Here is a 23,659-nt window from a genome sequence, read left to right as displayed (position 1 = left end):
TAGATACGCAGACACCATAAAAAAATTTTGTTATGGTGTCTGCATCTGCTACAACGAAGCTTCAAAGATAGATAGATAGATAGATAGATAGATAGATAGATAGATAGATAGATAGATAGATAGATAGATAGATAGATAGATAGATAGATAGATAGATAGATAGATAGATAGATAGATAGATAGATAGATAGATAGATAGATAGATAGATAGATAGATAGATAGATAGATAGATAGATAGATTCATTGATGCGGCTCCAGCGCACACACAGCCTATACAGAAACTTCTTATCGTCCATGCCATGTCACTTTTGTAAGAAATTATGTTTTCATTCAGCTTTTTTTCCTCTGTAACGTCATATGGGCCGTTCTCTCTCTCTTTAATTATGTGCAAGAAAAAGCTCAGCTTTTCGAATGTCAGGTTGGAACAAAAATAATAAAGAAATTCATTTGCCGGCAAAATTTACGATTGTCGTAAACAATTTATTAATGAAATCAAATATAATCACCGAATAATATAGCGTATCTGTGCACTTGGAAAAAAATAAAAAGATACAGAAGCGCTACATGGTCTGTACTCGTGCTCGTTTTGGTTATGAGAATATCCAGGAGTGCATTCGTTCTATTCGCAACACTTTCCACCGCTAGATAGAAATTATTTTCCTAACACCGTATTCTATGCCTCGCGACTGCGTCTTGCTGTGTTTTCGATGCGCTTCGTAACTGCACTGTTGCCCTGTTTCGGGGAGTCATGTGACGCGCGTGACTCGAGTCGCATTGCAACCTGCCGTCCCATTAAACGGTGCCAGTGGCGAGACATTCATCATAGAGAAGAATGCCCACACTACGAGCCAACGCCTGAAGCAGGCGACACAGACATTCCACCTTTCTTTCTCGACGCACTTTTTTTCCTCCTCGATACCGTCGCATAGCAACCTCCGTAAAACGACGGTGCCGCCCTCTATGACGCGCACCTCCCGAGAGCGTCGCTTGGTGGCATTGCCCACGTCGACTCGTCTGCTGTTTTCCCAAATGGTCTGACGGCGGTTTCCTCTCTGCGGGATCATTGACAAGATATGCCGATTTTTCGCAGCTCCTGACAGCAACCTGTCGACCTCGAATTCCGAGTGTGTCGCACGGAGAGTTTTAGTGGAGCTGAGAGAGCTCGAACATGTCGCTAAAGGTACGTACGTGCGAGCCCCGTTGAAGGTGACGCCGCGAATTTCTCATCAAAGGCGTGGGTTTTGAATCGCGTCGTTAATAGTCATGAACGAGTTATCAGCACTGGATCGCAACGTTATGACGCAGCACTTCTCTTCAATATCTCCTCGCTACAGTTTGTGGCCTTGCTTACGACATAAGGAGATGTACGCTCAATCACGTGAAAATTGCTAACGTAAAGAACCCGCGATTTTTCGTCCTTGCATCCCACAGGTGTTATCTGCGATGGTTGTTTATCAGTACGCGATGCTCATTATATAAGTGCGTTTCAGGTAGAGCTTCCAAAGCTGACGGATAGTGATAACACACTGCAGTTGGTATGCGCTTAATTATACGGCAATAATAACTCGTAAGACATATGTTGCACATCCGTTCCGTATATCGGTATAGTGTCGTTCGGTATTGATAGCATTCCTCCATCCGACGTATGCTGTGTATTGCATGAATACAACTTGTACAAGTGTGTCGTTAGCATGTCGGAAGACACTTGCATTGCATACGCGATGCCGCTTTTGCCGGAATTGACAGCTGTGTAGTTTTCCCGGCCACCTGCTTCGCATGCCACTGCACATATTGACATTCAGAAGACAGCGTACGTTCGGGAATCCAATAAAACAACGCGAAAAAAGTTAGAAAATGTTATTTAAAAGTTATTTAGTATAAGGGGCATTGTACCACTGAATAACATTCGCGTTTTGAATAGCTATTGTATACAGCTAGTACGTTTTGGCGTTCACGTCCAGTCCCACGACATATAACAAACGCAATGGCCCATTTCTTGGGTCATCGCCCGTGTTTTCTCGGGATTCCCACAATATCAAAATTGTTGCATACGTCAACGTGTAAAGGTTGTTTTTTTTTTCTTTCGACGTAATCAGTGTATGCTTCCCTGTCATTCGGCTCAGTTGAGCACACCGCTCGAATATTTTAGTTGGACCTCTTTTTTTCGTTTTCATCCTTGCAAGGGTACTTCTTGAGCAAGTCTGCATTCCAGAGAAGCATAACCTCCAGTGTCAATTTAAATTTTTTTGTCAGAAGGTTATTTTGACGTTCAGTACAATACGCTTACTTGTGTTTGTAAGAGCAGGCTAATTCACGCTTTAAATTGTCGGGAGACCTCTTAGGTTATTCAGACCTTCGTTTCTTCGAAAAGAAAAAAATCCAAGTTCTGTGCGGAAGCTACGCGTGATACCCGAAGGTCGCTCCTTACGCACATGCGCAGCCAACAATAGTGGCTCTTTGGCGTCGAACAGATACTGCTTGCTTCCCTTGAGCGCGTATTGTTATTTATAACCTCTTCGGTTCGAAAAAAAAAAACAAGAGCACGTCAATCATGTTTCTTCCGCATTTTGACTGGCGCCTCTCACCACCGCGACGACTGTCATTTCTCTCCTGCCAAAACAAGATGGCGGTGCCCTCACCGTGACGTCACTTCTCTCGCGTCACTCTACGCAAAGCCGCAGACGCCACTTCCGACGTGATATGTTTTAGCGCTTTTTCTCGTCTAGGCTGACGTTCGTGTACGCGGTCGCGCTAGGAATCGCTGGAAAGGACGGTACCTACCAACGACCACTCGAGTCGCCATCAGTTGGCGACTGCATCAGCGTCGAGTTCGAGCGATACCGTGAAGTAACCGTCGCTATGAGGTCGTGCCTGCGTGACGGCCGCACGTACCACTACGACCGCACTACCAGCGCGGCAACCGTCGTCGCTTTGTCGCCGAACTGCCACCGCTAGACACCGTGTCTTTTAACGCTGCTGCGAGGTGCCCTCTCGCGAACGGACGTTTCCAATGAAGATGCCTTTCCAGGGACTCGCGGGAACGAACTTCACGTACTTCTCGTTGCAGAAGGAGACGCCGTCGGCCCAACTGCTGCATTTGGCAGCGCTCCAGGGTAACTTGCCGCTCCTCGTGAGCGTGCTCGACAGCGGCAAAGTCTACGTGGACTGCAAGGATCAGGTGAGTTGATCCATTTCACGGCGTCATTCGCCGCCACTTCGCGAAATTCCCCGCATGTGACGCACGCTCGCGTAGCAAGCGTGTCACCGAGACTATTGTCGCACGCTGTGCTCCGAAACGATTTTCTTGGGTAGCTGATGGTTCGAGCCGGTTGCCAGCTGTTGAAACTAAGGGTTGGCAGTTCCAAGATGAGCTCAACGCGTACCTTCTACCCCACGGTTCAAACATGGGCATCTCGCGACTAGCAACCGGAAAGCGAAGCTCATGAAATACGTCACTGAAAAACCTAAGCTTAGATGACCTTGCTGCACTGTACGCTCTGCTTTCCGAAACTGGTGAGCGGTACTAAGGACGCGTTTGTTGTATGATTTATCTGAGGGGCTTTAGGCAACGCGTGGTGATTTTGTTGCACGTTTGTTTTGCGCTTGTCCGGTAAATTGACCTGTATCGACGGGCTCACGTTCCCCGCTCCCCTATCAGGAGCTCCGTTTTTCGGCGTCGCAGCGTGCATTTTAAGTGACGTAGCCGTACTGAGAGCAATTGTGTGTCCTCCTGGTGTTGTCAGGCCGCGTCTACGCGGGCTGGCACTCCATGATGTCAGGCGTTCGTTTGCTTGCTTCTTACTCGGTCCTCTTCTCATGGTTCGTTACAGGAAGGAACGACAGCCTTGATTATAGCTTGCGCAAACAACAACTATGACTGTGCCAAAGAACTGCTCGAACAAGGCGCCAACCCAGCTGCCAAGCGAGTTGTAAGTATACTCATACGAAACCACGGCAAGCTTCGAACTTGAGCGAGTGTGTATGCATCTATGTCATCTTGTCATGACCACCTCCATCACTACGTGTCCTTCGAAAGGTGTCTATGAATTAAAAGTTTCATCCATTGTTGTAACAGCTTAATGCGTATAATGTGGTGCTGCTGTGCACTAAAGTGTGGGTTTGATTCCCGGCCACATTTCAATGAGGACTTTTACATAATAATAATGATATGCATAAAGACATTGTGTACTTCAGGTCAGCGTTAAGAACCTCGGTGTTGGCAGGATTTCTACCCAGCCCGCATCCCTCATGATTGTATTGTGGTCTTTGCACATAAAACCTGCTATCATAATTTTTTTAAAAGTAGAAGTCTGGTTCAGAGATCTCAAAGATCCGCTCTCCTTTGTTCCAAACATTCTGAAGACTTCAGGTTTTTCAGTGTCCCTGTGCACCACTGTCCCAAATGTTACTGGTAACCGTCGTTGCTTATGCGAGGTTCCACTGATATTGTTTTCTCGGCAACCTTACCAACGTTTAGAAACAGATTTAGTTATGCTTGGCATGCACAAGCTAGTTATTTTGAGCACACAGTCTGTTTTTGTTGTGACCATACGAGGAATTTAATACTTACGCGACACAGACAGAATGAGGCAGACTACAGCTGTGTGACAAGACAATCGTGGTGCCACGATCGACTAGAATGATGGCACGCTGTTTGTTTTTTTTTTTTTTACTTTCCACGAACAATGGTGAAACAGAACATTCTCCAATGCAGTTTCGCCAGGTCTTATTTCTCCCATAAAAAGCTCATTTACAACAGAAAATGATATCAGGCCTCATCAGCATTGTGGTTATCTGTAAAATAGAACTAGCTTCGTACACATTTGTGCTGTGGCTTTTATCACCGTCTAGATAAGCTATGCCCGCAGGGGCGTCTGCGAGAGTAGGCGTTTGGTGCGTAGCGTCACCACGAACCCGAGCTAACAGGGAAGTTTTTGACTCCCTCCCACGCCTAGCTGTGGCTAGGCGTGGGAGGGAGCATGGCTTTGCCGTGTCCGGGGAAAAGGGAATCCGGGAGTTGAGCCGACGCCGGGTGATTGGGCCTTTAAGGCCCCCCGGCTGAGGCAACACACCCCTTTGGCCCCGGCTTCACGTAGACGGCACCTCTGGGCTGACCCACCCAGGGGAAATCGGCAGTCGCCTTTTCCTGTCTCTCTCGTCTTAGATCTTCGTCTTTTTCTCCTCTTTAAATCTGTCCTGTCTTCTTCTCTTTTCTATTCACTTCATTATTTTCTGGCGGCTAGGGTTAACCTTGTGTAGCTATCCTACCTAGGGTAAACCATATTCGGTTATAGCAATAGAGTACTGCTGGCGTAGGGCAGACTTGTTCATATGATCTGCCACGTCCCCTCGTTGGGCTCCGTGGTGGGTGGTAGGCACCGCTGCCGAAGAAGCCATTTTTCATGGGACATCAGAGTCCTCCTGTAACAGACCGTGCCCTGAAAAGGGTACGCACCGATGCATCCTCTTTGTTTTTCCCCCAAAACATTGAAACTTTCCCAAGATACCATGTTCTTCACTGTGAAGAAATATCAACTAAAGCCAGAGCAATATCACCTTTTCTCGTGGCCAAGTGCTTAAAAGACACCTTTGGGACTGGCTATGAGGCCTCAAAGATGGCAAGTCAGGACATTCTCCTCGAATTAAAAGGAAAAGAACAGTACAACAAACTTTCACAGCTCTTAGCATTTAGCAATACCCCTGTATCAGTTACTGCACCTTGTACTCTGAACACTGTGAAGGGCGTTGTATCCGATCAAGACCTTATGACACTAAGCGAAGAGGAACTCCTTAACGGATAGAAGGACCAAGGCATAACACATGTGCAGCGCATAAAAATCAGACACAACAACACTGAAACCACAACAAAGCACCTAATACTTACTTTCAATTCAAGCATTTTACCCCAGACACTCAAAACCGGCTATGTAAAACTTCATGTGCGTCCATACGTTCCTAACCCAAGACGTTGCTTTAAATGCCAACGATTTGAACACGGATCTCAAACCTGTCGAGGTCAGCTTACTTGTGGTAAATGCGGCATAACTAGTCACGGTACTGATGATTGCGAATATGATGAGATTCACTGTGCAAACTGCAAAGGCAGCCATGCTGCATACTCCAGAGCGTGCCCAGCCTGGAAAAGAGAAAAAGAAATTATCGCCATAAAAGTTAACGAAAGTATAACGTTCCGTGAAGCACGACAGCGAGTCTCACCGTCTTTTGCACTAAGAACTTCCTTCGCTGAAGTGGTGCAACGAGGGGCGGTACCACAGTGGCCCTTGGCGGCTACCTGGACCACGTCTAGCGTGCCCATGTCAAAGCCACCTGCCCCTCTTGTGGGAGCAGCCAGCGCTGCCCCGCCCACAGCCAACCAGTCCACACCAGTGGCCTCTACAAGACCTGGCAGCAGCCAGAACAATGAGGAGGCTAAGGAGGCCCCAACAACCTCCTGCCCGGTGGGGGCAAAGGCTTCATCGACGGAGGCGAAGTCTAAACGACACATAGATCGCTTTTTGGAGCAGGTGTCCAGTGCCTCACAGGAGGCTATGGACACCACTTCTAGCCAAACGGCGCCAGTAGTGCTAAAGGAGCGGCGACCTCTTGTTGACCGCTTCAAAAAAGACAAAACACCAATTACAGGGCCTCACAAAGGCCCTGTAAAATGAACCATTCTCAATCTTGTGTACATACATCATTTTTTTAAATTCATGTTGGATAAAACCATTCAGTGGAATGTTAGAGAACTACTCAAAAATCTAGATGATGCTCAAGAACTTCACAGTAAATTCAACCCAAAAGTGCTGTGTGTGCAAGAAACACAGCTAGCTCCCAAATATGGGAACTTTCTCTGCAATACATACTTTCCGGAAGGACAGCGAAGATGCTGCCGTATCATCCACCGGAGTAGCCATTATAGCTGATAGAAGTGTGGCATGACAGCAGATGAAGCTCCGAACAGCCCTTGAGGCAGTGGCCATTCGAGCTGTACTTTTTAGCAAACTTATGCTCTCTGTATATACCACCTCACCATCAGCTTAAAAGGCGTGACTTGGAATCACTAATAAATGAACTCCCAGAACCCTTTTTAATTTTAGGTGACTTTAACGCACACAATGCCCTGTGGGGTGATTCTCGCTGTGACGCTCGAGAACGTCTCTTTGAACAGCTTCTTTATTCGTCTAGGTTATGTCTCTTAGATACAAAGGAGCCTACACATTTTAGCCTCGGAAACAATTCATACTCCTCGATAGATCTTAGCATTTCATCGCCATCACTTTTAGCCGATTTTAATTGGGATGTTCTTAAAACCCTTATGGGAGTGACCACTTCCCGTTCATCCTGAGCGTGCCAAACAAAGTCCAACTATCTTCGCAGGTTCTAAAGTTGAAGCCTGACTCAGCTGATTGGGAACAGTACAAAACTCTTATCCACATGACATGGACTGAGTTGTCTGCTCTGACCATAGATGACACTGTCGCGTATTTCACAGCTTTTATTCTTGATGCCGCATCTAAGTGTATTATTCAAATGAGCGGAATGAGTTTTAAATGGCGAGTCCCATGGTGGAATGATGCCTGTAGGAAAGCTCGGATGATTCAGAACAAAGCGTGGTCATTGCTCCGTGATTTTCAAACAGTAGAAAACCTGGACAATTTTAAGCAGGTCAAATCGCTGGCAAGGAGAATACGCAGACAAGCCAGACGAGAGAGCTGGAGGAAGTTCATTACGAGCATCAACTCGTACACAGATGAAAGAAAAGTGTGGAACAAAGACCAAAAAATTAAAGGCTAACAAACATATTCTCTCCCATTAGTAAATACCCTCGGTGAAAGCTAAAAGGACCAAGCCAACTTTCCTGGTGCACATTTTGAAAATATATCGAGCTTCTCACACTACTATGACGCATTTCAAAAATACAAAGCACAGTTGGAACAACAAAACCTAGAAAGGAAATCTAAAAAAATCTAAGCTTATAATGAGCCATTCTGCTTAGCATAATTGTAAAGAGCACTGAACTGCTGCAACTCTTGTTGTCCAGGTCCTTATACCATAATGTATGAGAGGCTGAAGCAACTACCCTCCGAAACACAAAAAACTCTCCTTTCCCTTTACAATCTTGTCTGGTTTTCTGGTAAGATCCCTTTTCTTGGAGGGAAGCTGGGATAGTTCTGATTTTGAAGCAGTGTAAGGATCTGTTGTCTGCATCAAAATACAGGCCCATAGCATTAACCAGTTGCATCTGCAAAGTTTTCGAAAAAATGATTAATTGCCGCCTACTCCACTTCCTAGAATCAAACAAACTGCTAGACCCATACCAGTGCGAATTTAGAGAAGGCCGATCCACCACCAATCATCTCATGTGGATTGAGACACGCATACGGGAAGTCTTTGTCCATAACCAGTTTTTTCTATCTGTATTTCTGACATGGAAAAGGCCTATGATACAGCATGGAGGTTTGGGATACTTAGAGACCTCTCGAATATGGATATACGTGGTAATATGTTCAATATCATCGAAAAGTTACCTGTCTTATCGCATATTCCGAGTTCGAGTGGGCAATGTCTTGTCCCAAACATTTGTACAGGAAACAGGAGTACCACAGGGTGGGGTACTGAGCTGCACGCTCTCTATTATAAAAATGAACTCTCTCCGTCAGTACATCCCCCATAACATATTTTACTCCACATATGTTGATGACATCCAGATAGCTTTTCAATTGTGTTCCCTCGGCACCTGTGAGCGACAGGTCCAGCTTGCTATAAACAAAGTGTCCAAATGGGTTGATGAAGATGGGTTCAAAGTCAACCCACAAAAAAACATATGTGTCCTGTTCACACGAAAAAGAGGCTTACACCCGGATCCTCAGATTGTCATGAAAGGTGAACGTCTGCCCGTAAGCACAGAACATAAGTTCCTAGGTATAATCTTGGATGCAAAACTAACATTCGTATCACACATCAAACACCTTAAAAATAAATGCATGAAAACAATGAATATTCTGAAGCTACTGTCCCACACATTCTGGGGCAGCGACAGAAAGTGCCTCACGAATCTGTACAAAAGCCTGGTACGTTCACGTCTTGACTATGGGGCAATAGTATATCATTCAGCCTCGCCAAGCACGTTGAAGATTCTGGACCCTGTACATCATCTGGGCATCCGCCTCTCTACAGGTGCTTATCGAATGAGCCCTGTAGAGAGCCTTTACGCTGAGTCAAATGAGTGGTCACTCTCCCTGCAGAGGTCCTACATATCTTTTATCTATTATCTGAAAGTGAACGGTGATAAGGAACACCCTACGCATTCCATAATTAGTGATTTGTCTAGTTCTGCACTTTTTGGAAACTGCCCCTCGATGAGGCAGCGCTACTCACTTCGTGTGAGGGGCCTAGCCGAGATAACACGTGTGCCACTTTTTGAACAGTGTCTCATGGCTCCTGCTGCACACCTACCGCCGTGGCAGTGGCAGGTGGTAGAATGTGATGTATCCTTTGCGGAAGTGATGAAGCATGCACCTATTGCACATATACACACATACTTCATGGAACTTAAGCACAAATACGCTTGCCCTGAATTTTTTACCGATGCCTCCAAGTCTCTCACGTCTGTGTCCTATGCAGCTGTAGGGCCATCCTTTTCAGCTTCCGGTATTCTGCACCCACAAACAAGCATTTTCACCGCAGAAGCTCATGCGCTATCTGTGGCTGCCAAATATATTAAGGAATTAAAACTAAAATGCGCGGTTATATACATGGACTCTCTGAGTGTTGTAACAGCTTTGAAAACAATGAAAAAGCATAAAAATGCGGTGCTTGTATCGCTTTACTCACTTTTATATACGATCTACGCACTCAAACAGCATGTTGTGGTGTGCTGGGTGCCAGGGCACCGCGAGATTGCTGGAAACGTGCCTGCAGACCAGCTAGCTGTATCCGCGCATGACAACGCTGCCACCAACCCATCTTTGACTGTCCCTGCACTTGACATAAAGCACTTCCTAAACAAAGCCTCAGAGCATATTGGCAGCGCCTATGGGATAGGCAGACTGAAAATAAACTACATATTATCAAACCCAAACTTGAAAATTGGCCACCAGCATCTAAATCACGCGACAGACAAGTAACACTTACCGCGCTACAAATAGGACACACACACAGCACACATTCATATCTCCTGCCTGGTGGTGAACAACCTAGCTGTGACAAATGTGGTGAACCACTTACAGTTCTCCAGATCCTTGTCCAGTGCAGTGAGTTGGATAGTATCAGAAAAAAACATTTTTTACTGCCCTATCGACAGCAGCTTCCACTGCACCATTCTATGTTTATCGGTAGGGATGCACTGTTTAAACAAAAATCATTGTTGGCATTTTTAAAAGAAGTACATGGTTTTTACACTATATTTCGAGGTGACCCGTACCACGGCCTCCGTCGGGAGGTTGCTGTTGCTGTGGCCGCATAGACAGCACCCTGCCTCGCGGCTCTTGTGTTCAAGGGCACTGATGAGACAAATGTGCTAAATAACATGTCAGTCCCGAAGTTTTCCTTATTCTTTTACTATGTGTTGCCATTAGTCTTTAGTTAATTATTTCACCTCACTCACACGGTTTTAGTATAATATGTTTTATCTGCCTTAAGGCAAGCAATTTTAGGACTTTATACAGCCCTGTAGCATCATCTTAGTTGATATACTTCACATGTCATTGTTACATTGCAAATCATTGCCACTCTTCCATCTTTTCCATGGCGCTCTTTGGCCAAGACATGGCCCTTGCGCCATTAAAGTCTACATACCATTAGACAAGCTGTGGAATGTCCTTTTGCTGTTTTTTGTATGACTTCCTGTTATTTTAAGCTGACCAGCTGTGGTTCCTTAGCAGGTATGGTGGCGCGCTGCTTAAGTCGGGGGTGTGGAAAGTATAGGGGATGTTATTACAAGTAATTGTCAAGTAAGTGTGAAGAAAGAAACGTAGACGAAAAGATGGCTTGCCACCGGCAGGATCCAAACTTTTGACCTTCAAATAACGCATCCGACGCTCTACCACTGAGCTACGGTGGTGATCATGCCCTCGTCCACTTTATAGTGTATATAGGTGCATTTGAACATGGAAACGTCAGTCAGCGTTTTTCGCCGGCCTGGCATCGTGTAGCATGTGATGCCAAACAGGCAAAAAAGAGAGTTTCATTCTCACCGTATTGGCAACAGGTGGCGCTGACTGATACTCTCATGTTTAAACGCAAACATGTACCCTGTTAAGTGGATGGGGGTATGACCGTCAATGTAGCTCATTGATAGAGCGTTGGATGTGTTATTCAAATGTCGCAGGTTTGGATCGTGCTGGCGGCAAGTTACCTTTTCGTCCACTTTTCTTCAAATTTAAATTACAATTACTTATGATAACATACTCTATACATTGCTTAGCATTATTGCCGGTCAGTTCTTGTTAGTAATAATATTGTGGTGCCCCGCACCGGTGGTCGAGTGGCTAAGGTACTCGGCTGCTGACCCGCAGGTCGCGGGATCAAATCCTGGCTGCGGCGGCTGCATTTACGATGGAGACGGAAATGTTGTAGGCCCGTGTACTCAGATTTGGGTGCACGTTAAAAAACCCCAGGTGATCAAAATATCTGGAGCCTCCGCTACGGCGTCTCTCATAATCATATGGTGGTTTTGGGACATTAAACCGCACAAATCAATCAATCAATAATATTGTGGTTTCGGCACTTGAAACCTCAGAATGTGTAGTTTTAGGCAGTTCAAGAATGGATGCTTGGCTCATGTTTTAGTATTTATCAGCACTATAAAAAAAGGCTGTTGTATATTCATGAGGTGAATACGCATGATTAAAATGGCACAACATCGATGGAATAAGAGCGATGCACTAATAGCCACTGACACATGCTTTCTGGATCACGGGCTTGTCACTGATCAGCTGTTTATGATATGGAAATCTGATCTTTCATCAAGGCCACTTGTCATTTGAAGTATTTTTGTTGCCTTTCACTGTCATTGTTTCACGCATGACCGTTGCCATTGCCTGTAGCAATGTAAGTGTTGCACTGTTGAGCACATGGGTGAAGGTTCAATTCCCAGTATCCATGAAGGAAACGTTTAGAAAAGACCATTGCGCAGTGCGGTGTTAAAAGACAAAATAGTATGTCAGGCACACTTGAAGCTTGGCTTGCCTGCTTTTTCCACTATGCCATGGACTGCTCATTGTATTGAAGTTTAAGGTACTTGTTTCCTTGGGATGGTGCCTAGTTAGCCTGCTAAGATATGTGCTAAACATTCTTTCAGACTGGAACCACCGCTCTGTTCTTTGCGGCACAAGGGGGCTACTTAGACATTGCCAGGTTGCTCCTTGAACACAATGCCCCAGTAGATGCTGCGAGCGTGGTAAGTGTTGACACAACTAACCCTTGCTCTCATTGACAACTCATCTGAGCAGTATTAGTGTCTTGAGTTGGGCTGGTTGATACATGCAGACCTTGAACGAGGAAACAGCGCTAGAAGAAGACAAAAATGTGAAGCCACGTTTGTGTCCTCTTATCTTTGTCGTCTTCAAGTGCTGTTTCTTTGTTCAGAACCATCTGAACAATTGTGCTTACTAGGTAATAAAATGCAAGTAGAGCTTATTGATGGCCTTGTTCATTGGATACATTTGGAACTGAAGCTAGCACAAATAAGTAGGCGCATTCACAAGATACAGGGTCCGTCAAAAGTTTCAAAAGTTCCCAGGCCGCTATGCCATGTAGGTATTTCTGTGGCGCCATGACCTCGGAAATTTTTACAGACACTGTACACAGAAGTGCCTGTCCTACTTAGCCTGGGAAATGTGTCGATATGTGGGCAGAACATATAGTACCAAATAAAAAAATTGAAAGTAGTCATTGAATTCTTAGGTTTGTTTCATTGACTCTTTCGTGCTCTCATGTATTCATAGCTTGAAAGTGGTGCACCTGCGTCGGATAAGGGAACCTGTTCCATGGAACAAACACTTTTGCGGCAGTGTCGAGACTGTACAAAGGGGGAAAAAAAAGATAAAATCTATGATGCTTCATAATCACAAGTGCTGCTCAAGGAGTAGACTGTCGTAAAATAACAGATAGCTGATCTAGTTGGTAGGTGCTATTCATGTTAAAAATACTGTGTTTCGCATAGGCATCTTCTTAAATAAAACTCTGTGGGGCGGTCTGTTAATCAGATATTAATGAAACACTAGAGATCATTAGCTGGGAGCTTCGCCTAATCCATCTTTACATTGTCGAGAGTGTAAATATGCACTGAAATTTGATGAATGCGTGGTTTTATACAGGCGCAGGAACGCAAAAAATTTGTCTAATAGTTGAGGCCCCACATATCAGTGACAATGGTAGCGCAGGCATGAGCCAAGTGTGAATTGGCCTGCATAAAGAAGAAATCAAATTTCTGAGGAGTTATCTCTTACACAGACCACCATACATGCCATACTTACAGGTAGTGTCTCTTGTTTGGACATATGCAGATAATCTTTTTTGTGTCTACTCTCTTCTCCACAAGTGTGTGCCTCATCACTTCTTAGTCAACATTTGTGCTGTCTTCAAGTCGCTCTTGTGTTCATGTGTGCGCACCCAGTGTTTTTAACATGCGACCATTGCTGTATGCAGAAAACTAACTGAGAGATTTAGTGGCATTAGTATCACATTGAAGACTGGCAACGTCATGCAGTAATGTGTAGTCACAAAGAGAAAGGCTTCTCTGGCAGACAACAAACTGGACAACTAGTCCAGTTGATTGATTGATATGTGGGGTTTAACGTCCCAAAACTACCATATTATTATGAGAGACGCCGTAGTGGAGGGCTCCGGGAATTTCGACCACCTGGGGTTCTTTAAAGTGCACCCAAATCTGAGCACACAGGCCGCCTACAGCATTTCCGCCTCCATCGGAAATGCAGCCGCCGCAGCCAGGATTCGATCCCGCGACCTGCGGGTCAGCAGCCAAGTACCTTAGCCGCTAGACCACCGCGGCGGGGCAACTAGTCCAGTTCGGCATGCATTTCCTACCGCTAGCGAAAGTAATGGTTACGTGCAATCAGCATTGCATATTGACACAGACGCTTATCATCGTTTGAGGTGCACGTAAAAGGCAGAATTTTCTCAGGTGTGCAAAAAGGCAAAGTGACAAACAGTGCATACAGTGAAATTAATGCTAACATCTCACTGGTGTGTGCTGTTTTCTGTGTCAAACAACTACATGTAGACAATAAAGTGGGAATTTATATTCCTTACATAGAAAATATGGATAAAGTTCTGGAACTGCATTCTTTGGTGGTAGAGTACAGCCGATCTGGCTTTGTAGCCTTCGCTTCATTGCCAAGAAAAGTTCTGTGCGAGTGTAGTACGTAGAATAACTGGTGAAAGTTCCTAGTGTCTTAATTAACATCACTCAACTCTTGCCATAGCCAACTAACACTCTTCACACTTCGCTGCGGCAGTATCACACCTACCATGAACATATTTTTTCATATTCTAAGATTCATTATACGTGGCTACTGTATTTTTGACATAGCTATTCCTCAATTACTTCTTCGTTATAATCGATTCTTCATTATATCTGGATTTGTTATATAGAGGATTCAGTGTACACTGTAGGATAGACACTTCAAATACAGGATTGGGTTAGTTGGAAACACATGACAAAGACCTCGGCTCTGCCGTGGGTCTAGTTGGGTGGTGACGATGATGATACTTCTTGGCTCTTGTGTGGGGGGCAGAGTTGCAAATTGAACTGTATGTTCACTAGACTTCTTTTTTTGTTCAAGGATGGTGGCACGCCGCTGCTAGTTGCCTGTCAGTGCAACCACCTCGACGTCGTTGAAGAGCTAGTCAAAGCCGGAGCAAGTATACACACGCAAATGTCGGTACGTTCCTGTTCTGCCACACAGTCTTTTGACAGTCGTACCTCTTGCTTTAAAGGACACATAAGAGAAAAACGATTTCTCTTGCAGTACTAAATTACCATTTCGCCATACCAAAAGCACAACTTTTATCACGAGAAGGTGCTTTTTTAGGAAAAAAAAAAATACGCACTACTACAAAACAGTGGTGGTGACTGCCATAGAGTTTCTTACAATATTTATTAGAGTGAACTTTGGCACTGCGATCATTCAGTCATCATGTAAATAACAAATAGTGCATAGATTTGCCTAACCTTCGTGCTTGTTGCTTCAAACGCACTTGTCGTTGCATTTATTGCTGTGAACTTTATAAGCCGATTTGAAATGGTGATTTGGAATAGGTCAACTTAGTGAAGTAAAACTGCTTAACATTTGCTGAACTTTGTCTTGCGAGAAAGAGGATGCAGACCACATAGAGCCAAACAGGGTTTAGACAAATCTGTGTGAATCATTTCCATGCTGGCTGAAAGGCCATGAGTTTGAGCACCCATAGACACTAGCAGCAGAGTTCCCTCTATTGTATTTATAGAAAACTCAATGGCGACACTGCCTCGAAGTTCTCGCATAAGCTCGCCATCGTGTCTTGAATTTCAATGTCATACGCTAGAGCCTACATGATTGTTCATTGGTAAGAAAGGTTTCATTTGCGTTCTTAGGGGGCCCAGAGTGTTAACACATCAAGTTTCAAAAAATTTCATTTGTTTAATGTGGCCAATGTTCACAAAAACAGATTGAAATTCGGGATGACGCAAGTGGTGAAGTTTCAGCGCCAAATTCAGTAACAAAACGTTGACCCTCATTTTGTCTTCATCAAAGAAGGTGTGGTCATGCTGTACATGCTTGACCTGTCCCGGCACCTGAAGAAGGTGGCCTGAAAGAGCAGCTTTCTATGTTTCTTTGTTGTTTTTTCTGGGTGCATGGCAAGCTTGCATCTGTGTGGTCATGTGGATGGGGCTGCCAAGGCTCGCTGCGCAGTAAAGCACACCACGCTTTTCATTGGATGCAATGTAGGTGTGGAGTACAAGATCCCAGTTACTTGTCAAATGTGCCATGTCGGTCAAACTGGCAGCTGCGCTAATGAAAGGTTGAGAGAGCGTCGTGCAGCTGTGAATACTTTGGCAGGGTGTGAACATTTGACAGATCACTGTCACAGGCATTCTTGCATGCCTGACTTTAAGGGCACCGATATCTTGTGCAACTTGGCTGCTGAGCGAGCTCGCGAATCCTTTGAGGCTTACCACATCGGTGTAGAAGCAGATGAACGCGTAAGCACACCTTCGAAAACGTATTTAGTGCGAGCAGACGAAGACTTAAGGGAGAGGACGCCACGATGTGCTAACTTCGACAACTTTATTTTCCAGAAGCATCAATCTATATATCTGTGCACAGTAGAGCCACATCAGCTCAGTAATTTGCCAGTCGGAAAGGCCATCTGCTTATCTAACAGGTATATGGATCAGGCACTAACCTATGTGTCACTATTGCAACAGAAAACTCGAGCTTCAATCTCTCGCATGTCTTTATCTTTGTGCTTCGCCAGAACAATGCATGAATTGGTGTGCAACCACGTTCCTTACAATGGACAGACAGACGAGGGCAATTATTGTTGTTGGTTACATTTAGCCTGTGTTCTCCAGTGCACACTTTCAGTGGCTTTGTATGCCTAGGAAAAAGCTTATCTGAAGCAACATTGCAATGATTCATATTGGCAGCACTGTCTGCACCTCTTTGTACGTTCTGCGTATGTTTGTACATTTTCGTAGTTTTATGTAAGTAAACATACGGTATATGTTTAGTGCCTGTCTTGCTTGTGTGTAGTATCTTTCCTGTGTGCTTGTTCCTTAGTTTTTGGAAAGATGCAGAAGCTCAAAAGTGAAGCTTTGATTTCCGTATTCACCTCTAATTATTAAACTTCTATTGTGTTATTGCCAAAAATAGAGTTCCTAAACTTTTGCATCTGAATTGATTTAGCGCTTCGCTTTAAAGTTTCCCATTAAAGGGCTCATAAACTACACAGGGGTCGAAATTCAGTTGTGGTGAGGAAATTGTGCCCGAGAATTCCGTCTGCGGCGGCTGCATTTCTGATGGACGCGGAAATGTTGTAGGCCCGTGTGCTCAGATTTGAGTGCACGTTAAAGAACCCCAGGTGGTCAAAATTTCCGGAGCCCTCCACTACGGCGTCTCTGATAATCATATGGTGGTTTTGGGACATAAAACCCCACAATTCCGGCTGCAGCGGCTGCATTTCCGATGGAGGCGGAAATGTAGGCCCATGTGCTCAGATAGATTTGGGTACACGTTAAAGAACCCCAGGTAGTCGAAATTTCCGTAGCCCTTCACTACGGCGTCTCTCATAATCATATGGTGGTTTTGGGACGTTAAACCCCATATATCAATCAATCAAATCAAATTGTGCCGGAGTGCACGATGAACACGGAGCCCGGAGAATTTTTGAAATGGTGCAGTAATAGCAGAATTAGATACGTTTAATTATCGAAACCGCGACGACCGCACATTCGCTCGCTCCTGCGCTTCCTTCTGCTGGTATCCTCTCGCACGCCGCTTTGCCCTCTCGCCGAGCGCCCCTCCCATGCCCCTCCCAATCTTATGGGGCATATGTCATCGCTGACGTGCTGCTTAAAACACCGTTTACTTCCAGTTGCCGTCTACTCCGGCCGTCAACTCCGTCAGTTGCGTGCTTGTTGGCAAACCGTGGCTGTTGTAATCGAACCGGTATAGACCCTGCGTTGCGCGCATGCTTTCAAAGGATCGCCAACGCGATGGACCTGCACAGGGACATGCCAGGCCCTGCACGTGTTGCAAGCACGTGGGCAACATGACGAACAACAACAAGCAGCGCAGACAGCTGCTTGCACACTGACTGGAAGTCGTAGGCTCTTGCTCGACCAACCACAGCATATTGGGCATATTTGGCTTGGCGCGTCAGATGTGTTTTGATTGATATGGTGGGCTTAACATCCCAAAACCACCATATGATTATGAGAGATGCCACAGTGGAGGGCTCGGAAAATTTTGACTACCTGGGGTTCTTTAACGTGCACCCAAATCTGAGCACACGGGCGTACAACATTTTTGCGCCTGCATCGGAAATGCAGCCGCCACAGCTGAGTACCTTAGCAACTAGACCACCGCGGCGAAGCGCGTCACGCGGAGGCCCACAGATGCCCGGAAAAAAGGAGGAATTGTTTCTTGGGGCGACGGCATTCTGCACACAATGTGCACGTTTACTTGAAATGCTTGAAAAAATATCGAAGGAGGTTTATGGGCCCTTTAAAGTGACACTAAAGACAACTATCGAGTCGACATTGATTGTTGAAATAGCGATCCAAAAATCTCATAGCGTTACTTTTGTGGCATGGAGGTGCTTATTTTGACATAAAATCACGTTTTAGTGGTCCGCATCGGGTTAGCGCACTTTATATTACCCACCTCAAGCGGGACATGTCACGTCACTGTTGCTGTGTGCAGCGTAGCGCGGCCACCAACACTAGTAGCAGCAGAAACGAAAGCCGGAGGAGCCACAGCAGCAACAACGGTCGTTAAACAAAGTCCTGCCATTGGCTCCGAGATGGCAAGTGTGCTTGGTTCAACTGAGCCCCGCTAGATGGCACGACCTGTCCAGTTTAACCAGCAGTCGAAAATTTAACTTTTGAACCACTCGTGCCATTCCCAATAGTAATGTCCAGCGGTTCTATTTTCCATGAATCAACAAGAAACGAACAAGCAGCACTTTATTACGTCTTCTGATGCACGGAAGGTTCTTTATTTAGTGCAGCTAGAGAAGAGAGATTGCTAGTGTATAATTGTAAGCGGTTCGTCTAACATCATTGGAATCATTTCGCGAATGTCCTAGTCATGGCGTGTGTGTTCTCGTGCATTTACCTTAAAATCTCGTTAAGTATCTTCCATGTCAATCATCGATGAATGATCTCTGCCGAACGAGCCCTGAATCATTAAATTCTGGTGTGGTATTTGCATACTTCTGCATGCTGTCACGATTGATTCGACCTTATTTCCTTTAACCTAGGCAGAATCATCTTGACTCGCCAACAATCCGCTTTCCTGGTTAGAGTCTGTGCCTCCCAAACATCCATTGTTATTTTCCATGCCTATAAAAATGTCACGGTTGTTGGCAATTTTATGGAAACCAACTCCGTTGTACTTTCCACAGCCATGACTGGCATAAGAAAGTGACGAATAGTCCATGTCACTTAAGTGAATTGACTGTCTAAATTTAGACAGGTAGTACGGCCTGTCAGGTAATACGGTCCACCTTATCGTAGTCCGCAGCATCCTCGAGTTTATGGTCAACTGCTTCAGTTATGTCGAGGATCTGCTTGTCCAACTGGCAGAGCTCGGTTCTCTAGTCATTAAAACGGTGGCTTGCCTGTTCACTTCGCGTGCTTGCACGTCAGAGTCCCGCAGCAGTCCTGTCAGGAGCGTAATATTTGCTGAGACCCTGGCCCTAAATGTCCCACGCGCCTTCTGAAGCCGCTCGGCTGACGACATCGTAATACCAGAACGACCACTTCCGGGTTCCACGGCACCAAATGTAAAGAATGAGGACTTGTGACAGCATAACTAGCTTTTGCTGTAATTATTGGTTCAGTGCATCGTTATATCTAAATAAAAATGAGGAACTTCTTTATGGTGTGTGCTACAGTTGTAGAGTTGTAGCTAGTCGGTGCTCGTAGCCTATCCTTGTTAATCGGCATCGCAAAAAAATGAGTGTTATATTTGTGCATTGAATCAAATAGAACAACATACTCAATTCGGCATATAAATTTTTTTAATATTTGCGCACCATCACTTGTTACTCGTTATTTCCTACTCTTAATGAAATAAAAAAAACACCTGAAACGAACTTTCTTGCAGGACCGTGCCACGCCCCTATTTGTGGCTGCTCAAAATGGACATTTGAATCTTGTTTCCCATCTCATCGCCCTCAACGCGGATATCAACTTAAAACGAACGGTACGTTCATCATTTTTTGCAATGGCCTATGAGTTTTGCTTCTTTCGTATTTGGTAAATGTTTCATGTTCAGAGAAAATGAGACGAGGTGACCAGGTGGGCAAAAAAAAAAAAAAAAGAAGAAAATTCTGCTTTCCATTGTATTGCTTTACTGTGACGAATCAATCTTTTTGTCTCTTTGAGACACGGCGCCATAATTTGAAGATGCAGCTTAGTTTCACCATTTCTCTGCACTCTTTCTTGGCAATGAAGAGACCACGTACGCTGACCCAATAGTAAATAAAGCATTATTGTTGTTTGAAGTTTTTTTTTGTTTTACTTCTGGTTGAAATATTTTGCTAGACAATCGCTTTAGTAAAAGCAGTTGCATGTTTAACATGTTGGATGTGGGGTGTTTTGACAGGATTTTCAGAATATTTTTCTACCCTTATAGAATGCTCACTACTAGCGGATAACTATTTTGTGTAATTTGAGTGGGTAGTTGAATTCAATTTGTGAAGAAATATATAGCATGACTTACTGTACAATGATTCCCTAAGTGTTTACGATCGAATTACAATTCATTGCTTTAAAATACACAATAATTGATTGACGTTCCTACGCTCAAACCTCAAAATAACGAACTCAAATGTAACGAACTATCGGTTATAACGAAGCAAATCATGAATAGACTTGTCAGATACAGTGTTGCAGGTTTATAAAGTATTTTTCGGTATAGTGAAGTTATTTTTGCAATAGATGTGTCTTCGTTATAATCAGGCTTTAGTGTACTTGCTTTAAATTTCGTCTTGAGATCTTTGGCATCAAATCACACAAATTTGGCTTTTATGGACAGTTGATCATAATGCGTGTCATGAAGGGATAAGAGGGCATATATCGGCTTGTGTGACAACCTTTGCTGCTAATACATCAGGAACATGACTTTCATGAATGTTTAAACTTTTTTTTTTCTCAGGATGGCGCCACCGCATTGTGGATCGCATCCCAAATGGGTCACACTGCAGTCGTCGCTGAACTGCTTGCGCATGGTGCTGAGGTTGATTCAACGCGGCATGTGAGTTGCATTCATTTCATTGCTGTGATTTTGTCTATGGGAGCAGTTGGATAGTAACAGTGGTCTTTACTGGAGCTGAAGCAGGGGTCAACTTATTTTAGCCTTGTGATGCCATTGCATGTTCAGACCACGAGGTTTGTGTGTGCGCAATGAGTGTCGTCATCAAATTACCTACAGTGCCGTTACACAGGCATTCAAGAGAAATACAAAGTGAGCTGTATTACTGGTAAAGTATTGTTCTACATAGTAGTACAGAAGGAAAAAAAATATTCACGACATATCCACAGAATGAATAATAAGTGGGGCAAAGCGTCCGTCTGTCTGTCCGTCCGTACCATCTGTCCATGCATACATGCTTCCATCCATGCTTCCTTCTATTTGCCCATCCGTGCGTACTTCTGTCCATCTGTCTGTTTGTCTGATACTGCCGGTTATGCCCGACGCAGGACAAGGTTAGACTAAGAGGAACTTTGCCACTAAAAAAAAAAAACTCGCTGTGAGAGTAAGCTAGTAAGCCAGAAAAGGCACAACGCAGTTTTTACTGCACTGCCTAATGCAATGTCATGTATTGTAACATCTATTTATGTGTTAACATGGGCTACATTGTATTCTAAGAAACCATAGACTGAACTTGGGAAGCTTTATTCACATTTAACGCACCTGCTTATACCCAACTATGAAAGTACGCTCACGAAATTCGCGATGTCCGCCTAGGCTGGTAGCGTTTAGTAATGTGTTATACTCAATTCTGTGCTAGTCTTATTGTGCACTGTTCATAGCCAGATTATCCCATCGATAATATTAGTGGGCCACTCACAGTATCACAATGCTCTGAACACTGGCACGAAAATTTTGAAAAGGCAACAGCATCGCAAGAGGTGTGGCTGCGAAAATACCAGTGATATACTGGCTTTGAGGTTCCGCTGTGAATTGTAATGAAAATTGTAAATGTTCCCTTCATTTTGTCTTTTTTTAATCACTGACCGTGCGAAATTAATTCAGCCAGAAAGAGAGTCTTGAAACAATGCTTTATCTCTTTGTTCTCAGTTATTGCTTGTTTTCCATATTCAACTTTTGTTACCTTGTTGCCGGTCTATGACAAACTTGCTCCCTTTAAGAGGTGTTTGATTATAGGGGCCCTTCCACAAGTTGTTAAACATATGGGGGAAACTTTGTCGGTCACTAGACGGTGTTCCTGCATACACATGATTCTAGTGTTATTGCACTGCATTCAGCAAGAAATTTACATTAATATGTGAAAAAAAAAACCAAAAAAACTTGTTATTGCCTTTGTAATGTTGTCACCATCTACACAGTAAACAGGCCAGACAGATCAACGGATACTGTCAACAGTTCGCTGATTGATGATCGCTGGATGCTGCATGTTGCATCATTGATCACTTCCCCCCCCCCCCCCTACTCGTAGCAAGTTAAAGAAAGACAAAGCAGTCATTTTCGTGCAATAACTCTGATTACACATGAAAGATTCATAAAAATTATTGTAGCATGGGCCGCAAAATATTCGTGAGGCAACACATTTGAATAGTGATGCCGTGGTGCCACGTTGCTCGGCTGCCGGCTTGAAAGTCGTGAGTTCGATCTTGGCTGTGGCAGTCGCGTTTCAGGGGTGGCAAAATGCTAGGTGCCGATACGCTTTGCTATGTCAGTGCACATCGAATAACCCAAGATGGTGAAAATATCTGGAGCCCTCTTCTACAGTGTCCGTCGTAATCATATCCTGGTATTGGGTTGTTAAACCCCAGACATCATCATCATCAATGGAGAATGTGCAGTCGATTATTGAGGTATTGAAGAAATACATTACTAGGCTAACTTTACTTGGCTGTGTTCATCTAATGCACCTGTTCAAAAGTATGTGACACTATGCAAAAGCAGGCCTGCAACTGAATGTGCATTGTGACTTCAGTCTAAACGTTAGTGGCAAATTTATCCTCTAGGTTAATGCTTTTATGAGCAACCTGTTGATTTTAGTGCAACAATGCAAGGTGGGCTATTTGCTTTTAAGTCACTGTACATTGGGTACCAGCACGAAAGAAAGCACGGCACTGTGGGTCATCTGCAATGTTGCTTTTCAAATTTATATGAACATTTTGTGTGCAGTTTTGTATTTGTATTTCACTGAACAATGCTTGATTCCTCGTTTCCTCCTTTGCTCCTCACAGGATGGGGCAACACCACTTTTCAAGGCGGCGCACAAAGGCTATGCAGGCCTTGTCGAGCTTCTCGTGAAGCAGGGTGCTTCGCTCGGCCTTCTGAAGGTATGTCGCACATTCAACCTCAAGCTTCCGTGCAATAAGTTCACGTGGTTTTCCACTTCTTTGTGTTCGTGAGTGAGCTGCCATTATAAAATCATGGAAGACTCTGTGGTTGATTGACCTCTTCTATGCCATACTGCTATCTAAATGTTCTTACCAAAACTGCTCAGAATTTTTTTTTTTTTTTTTTTCAAATGCAGAGCACTTGAGGTGTTGGTCTTGTCCTATCAATGCATCTCATGTGGTGTGATCATGTGCACAGTGAAGCGCTCAATACAGGCCATAGGAGGGCTGGCAGTGCTCAAAAGTGCATTGAAATGAAGTGAACGGGGTTTGAAGTATTATAATTAACAGAAATAACCAGGGAGTAATTCCATCAATTAGACAAAAAA

The 23,659-nt window shown here is 44.4% G+C and overlaps 1 protein-coding gene across 4 annotated transcripts in view; it reads left to right on the top strand.

Annotated features, from left to right (window-relative positions):
* The first annotated feature begins 1,031 nt into the window (after positions 1 to 1,031).
* LOC119183120 (uncharacterized) overlaps positions 1,032 to 23,659 on the top strand; it is a 31,669-nt gene continuing 9,041 nt past the window's right edge. Inside the window, exons 1-8 of one of the 4 annotated variants that reach the window (XM_037433574.2) lie at positions 1,032 to 1,181; positions 3,069 to 3,179; positions 3,832 to 3,930; positions 12,303 to 12,401; positions 14,809 to 14,907; positions 19,840 to 19,938; positions 20,893 to 20,991; positions 23,175 to 23,270. In XM_037433574.2, coding sequence (XP_037289471.1) covers positions 1,170 to 1,181; positions 3,069 to 3,179; positions 3,832 to 3,930; positions 12,303 to 12,401; positions 14,809 to 14,907; positions 19,840 to 19,938; positions 20,893 to 20,991; positions 23,175 to 23,270 — 714 coding nt within the window. In that variant the 5' untranslated portion in view covers positions 1,032 to 1,169. Of the gene's footprint in view, positions 1,182 to 2,789; positions 3,180 to 3,831; positions 3,931 to 12,302; positions 12,402 to 14,808; positions 14,908 to 19,839; positions 19,939 to 20,892; positions 20,992 to 23,174; positions 23,271 to 23,659 lie in introns of those variants that run through there. The other 3 variants (XM_037433573.2, XM_075873772.1, XM_037433575.2) reach the window with 3 other exon arrangements.

This window comes from Rhipicephalus microplus, chromosome 9, assembly GCF_043290135.1.
Source record: "Rhipicephalus microplus isolate Deutch F79 chromosome 9, USDA_Rmic, whole genome shotgun sequence".
Classification (NCBI taxonomy): domain Eukaryota; kingdom Metazoa; phylum Arthropoda; class Arachnida; order Ixodida; family Ixodidae; genus Rhipicephalus; species Rhipicephalus microplus.
The sequence above is the reverse complement of the archived record's forward strand: the minus strand, read 5'-3'. Positions and strand labels throughout refer to the sequence as shown.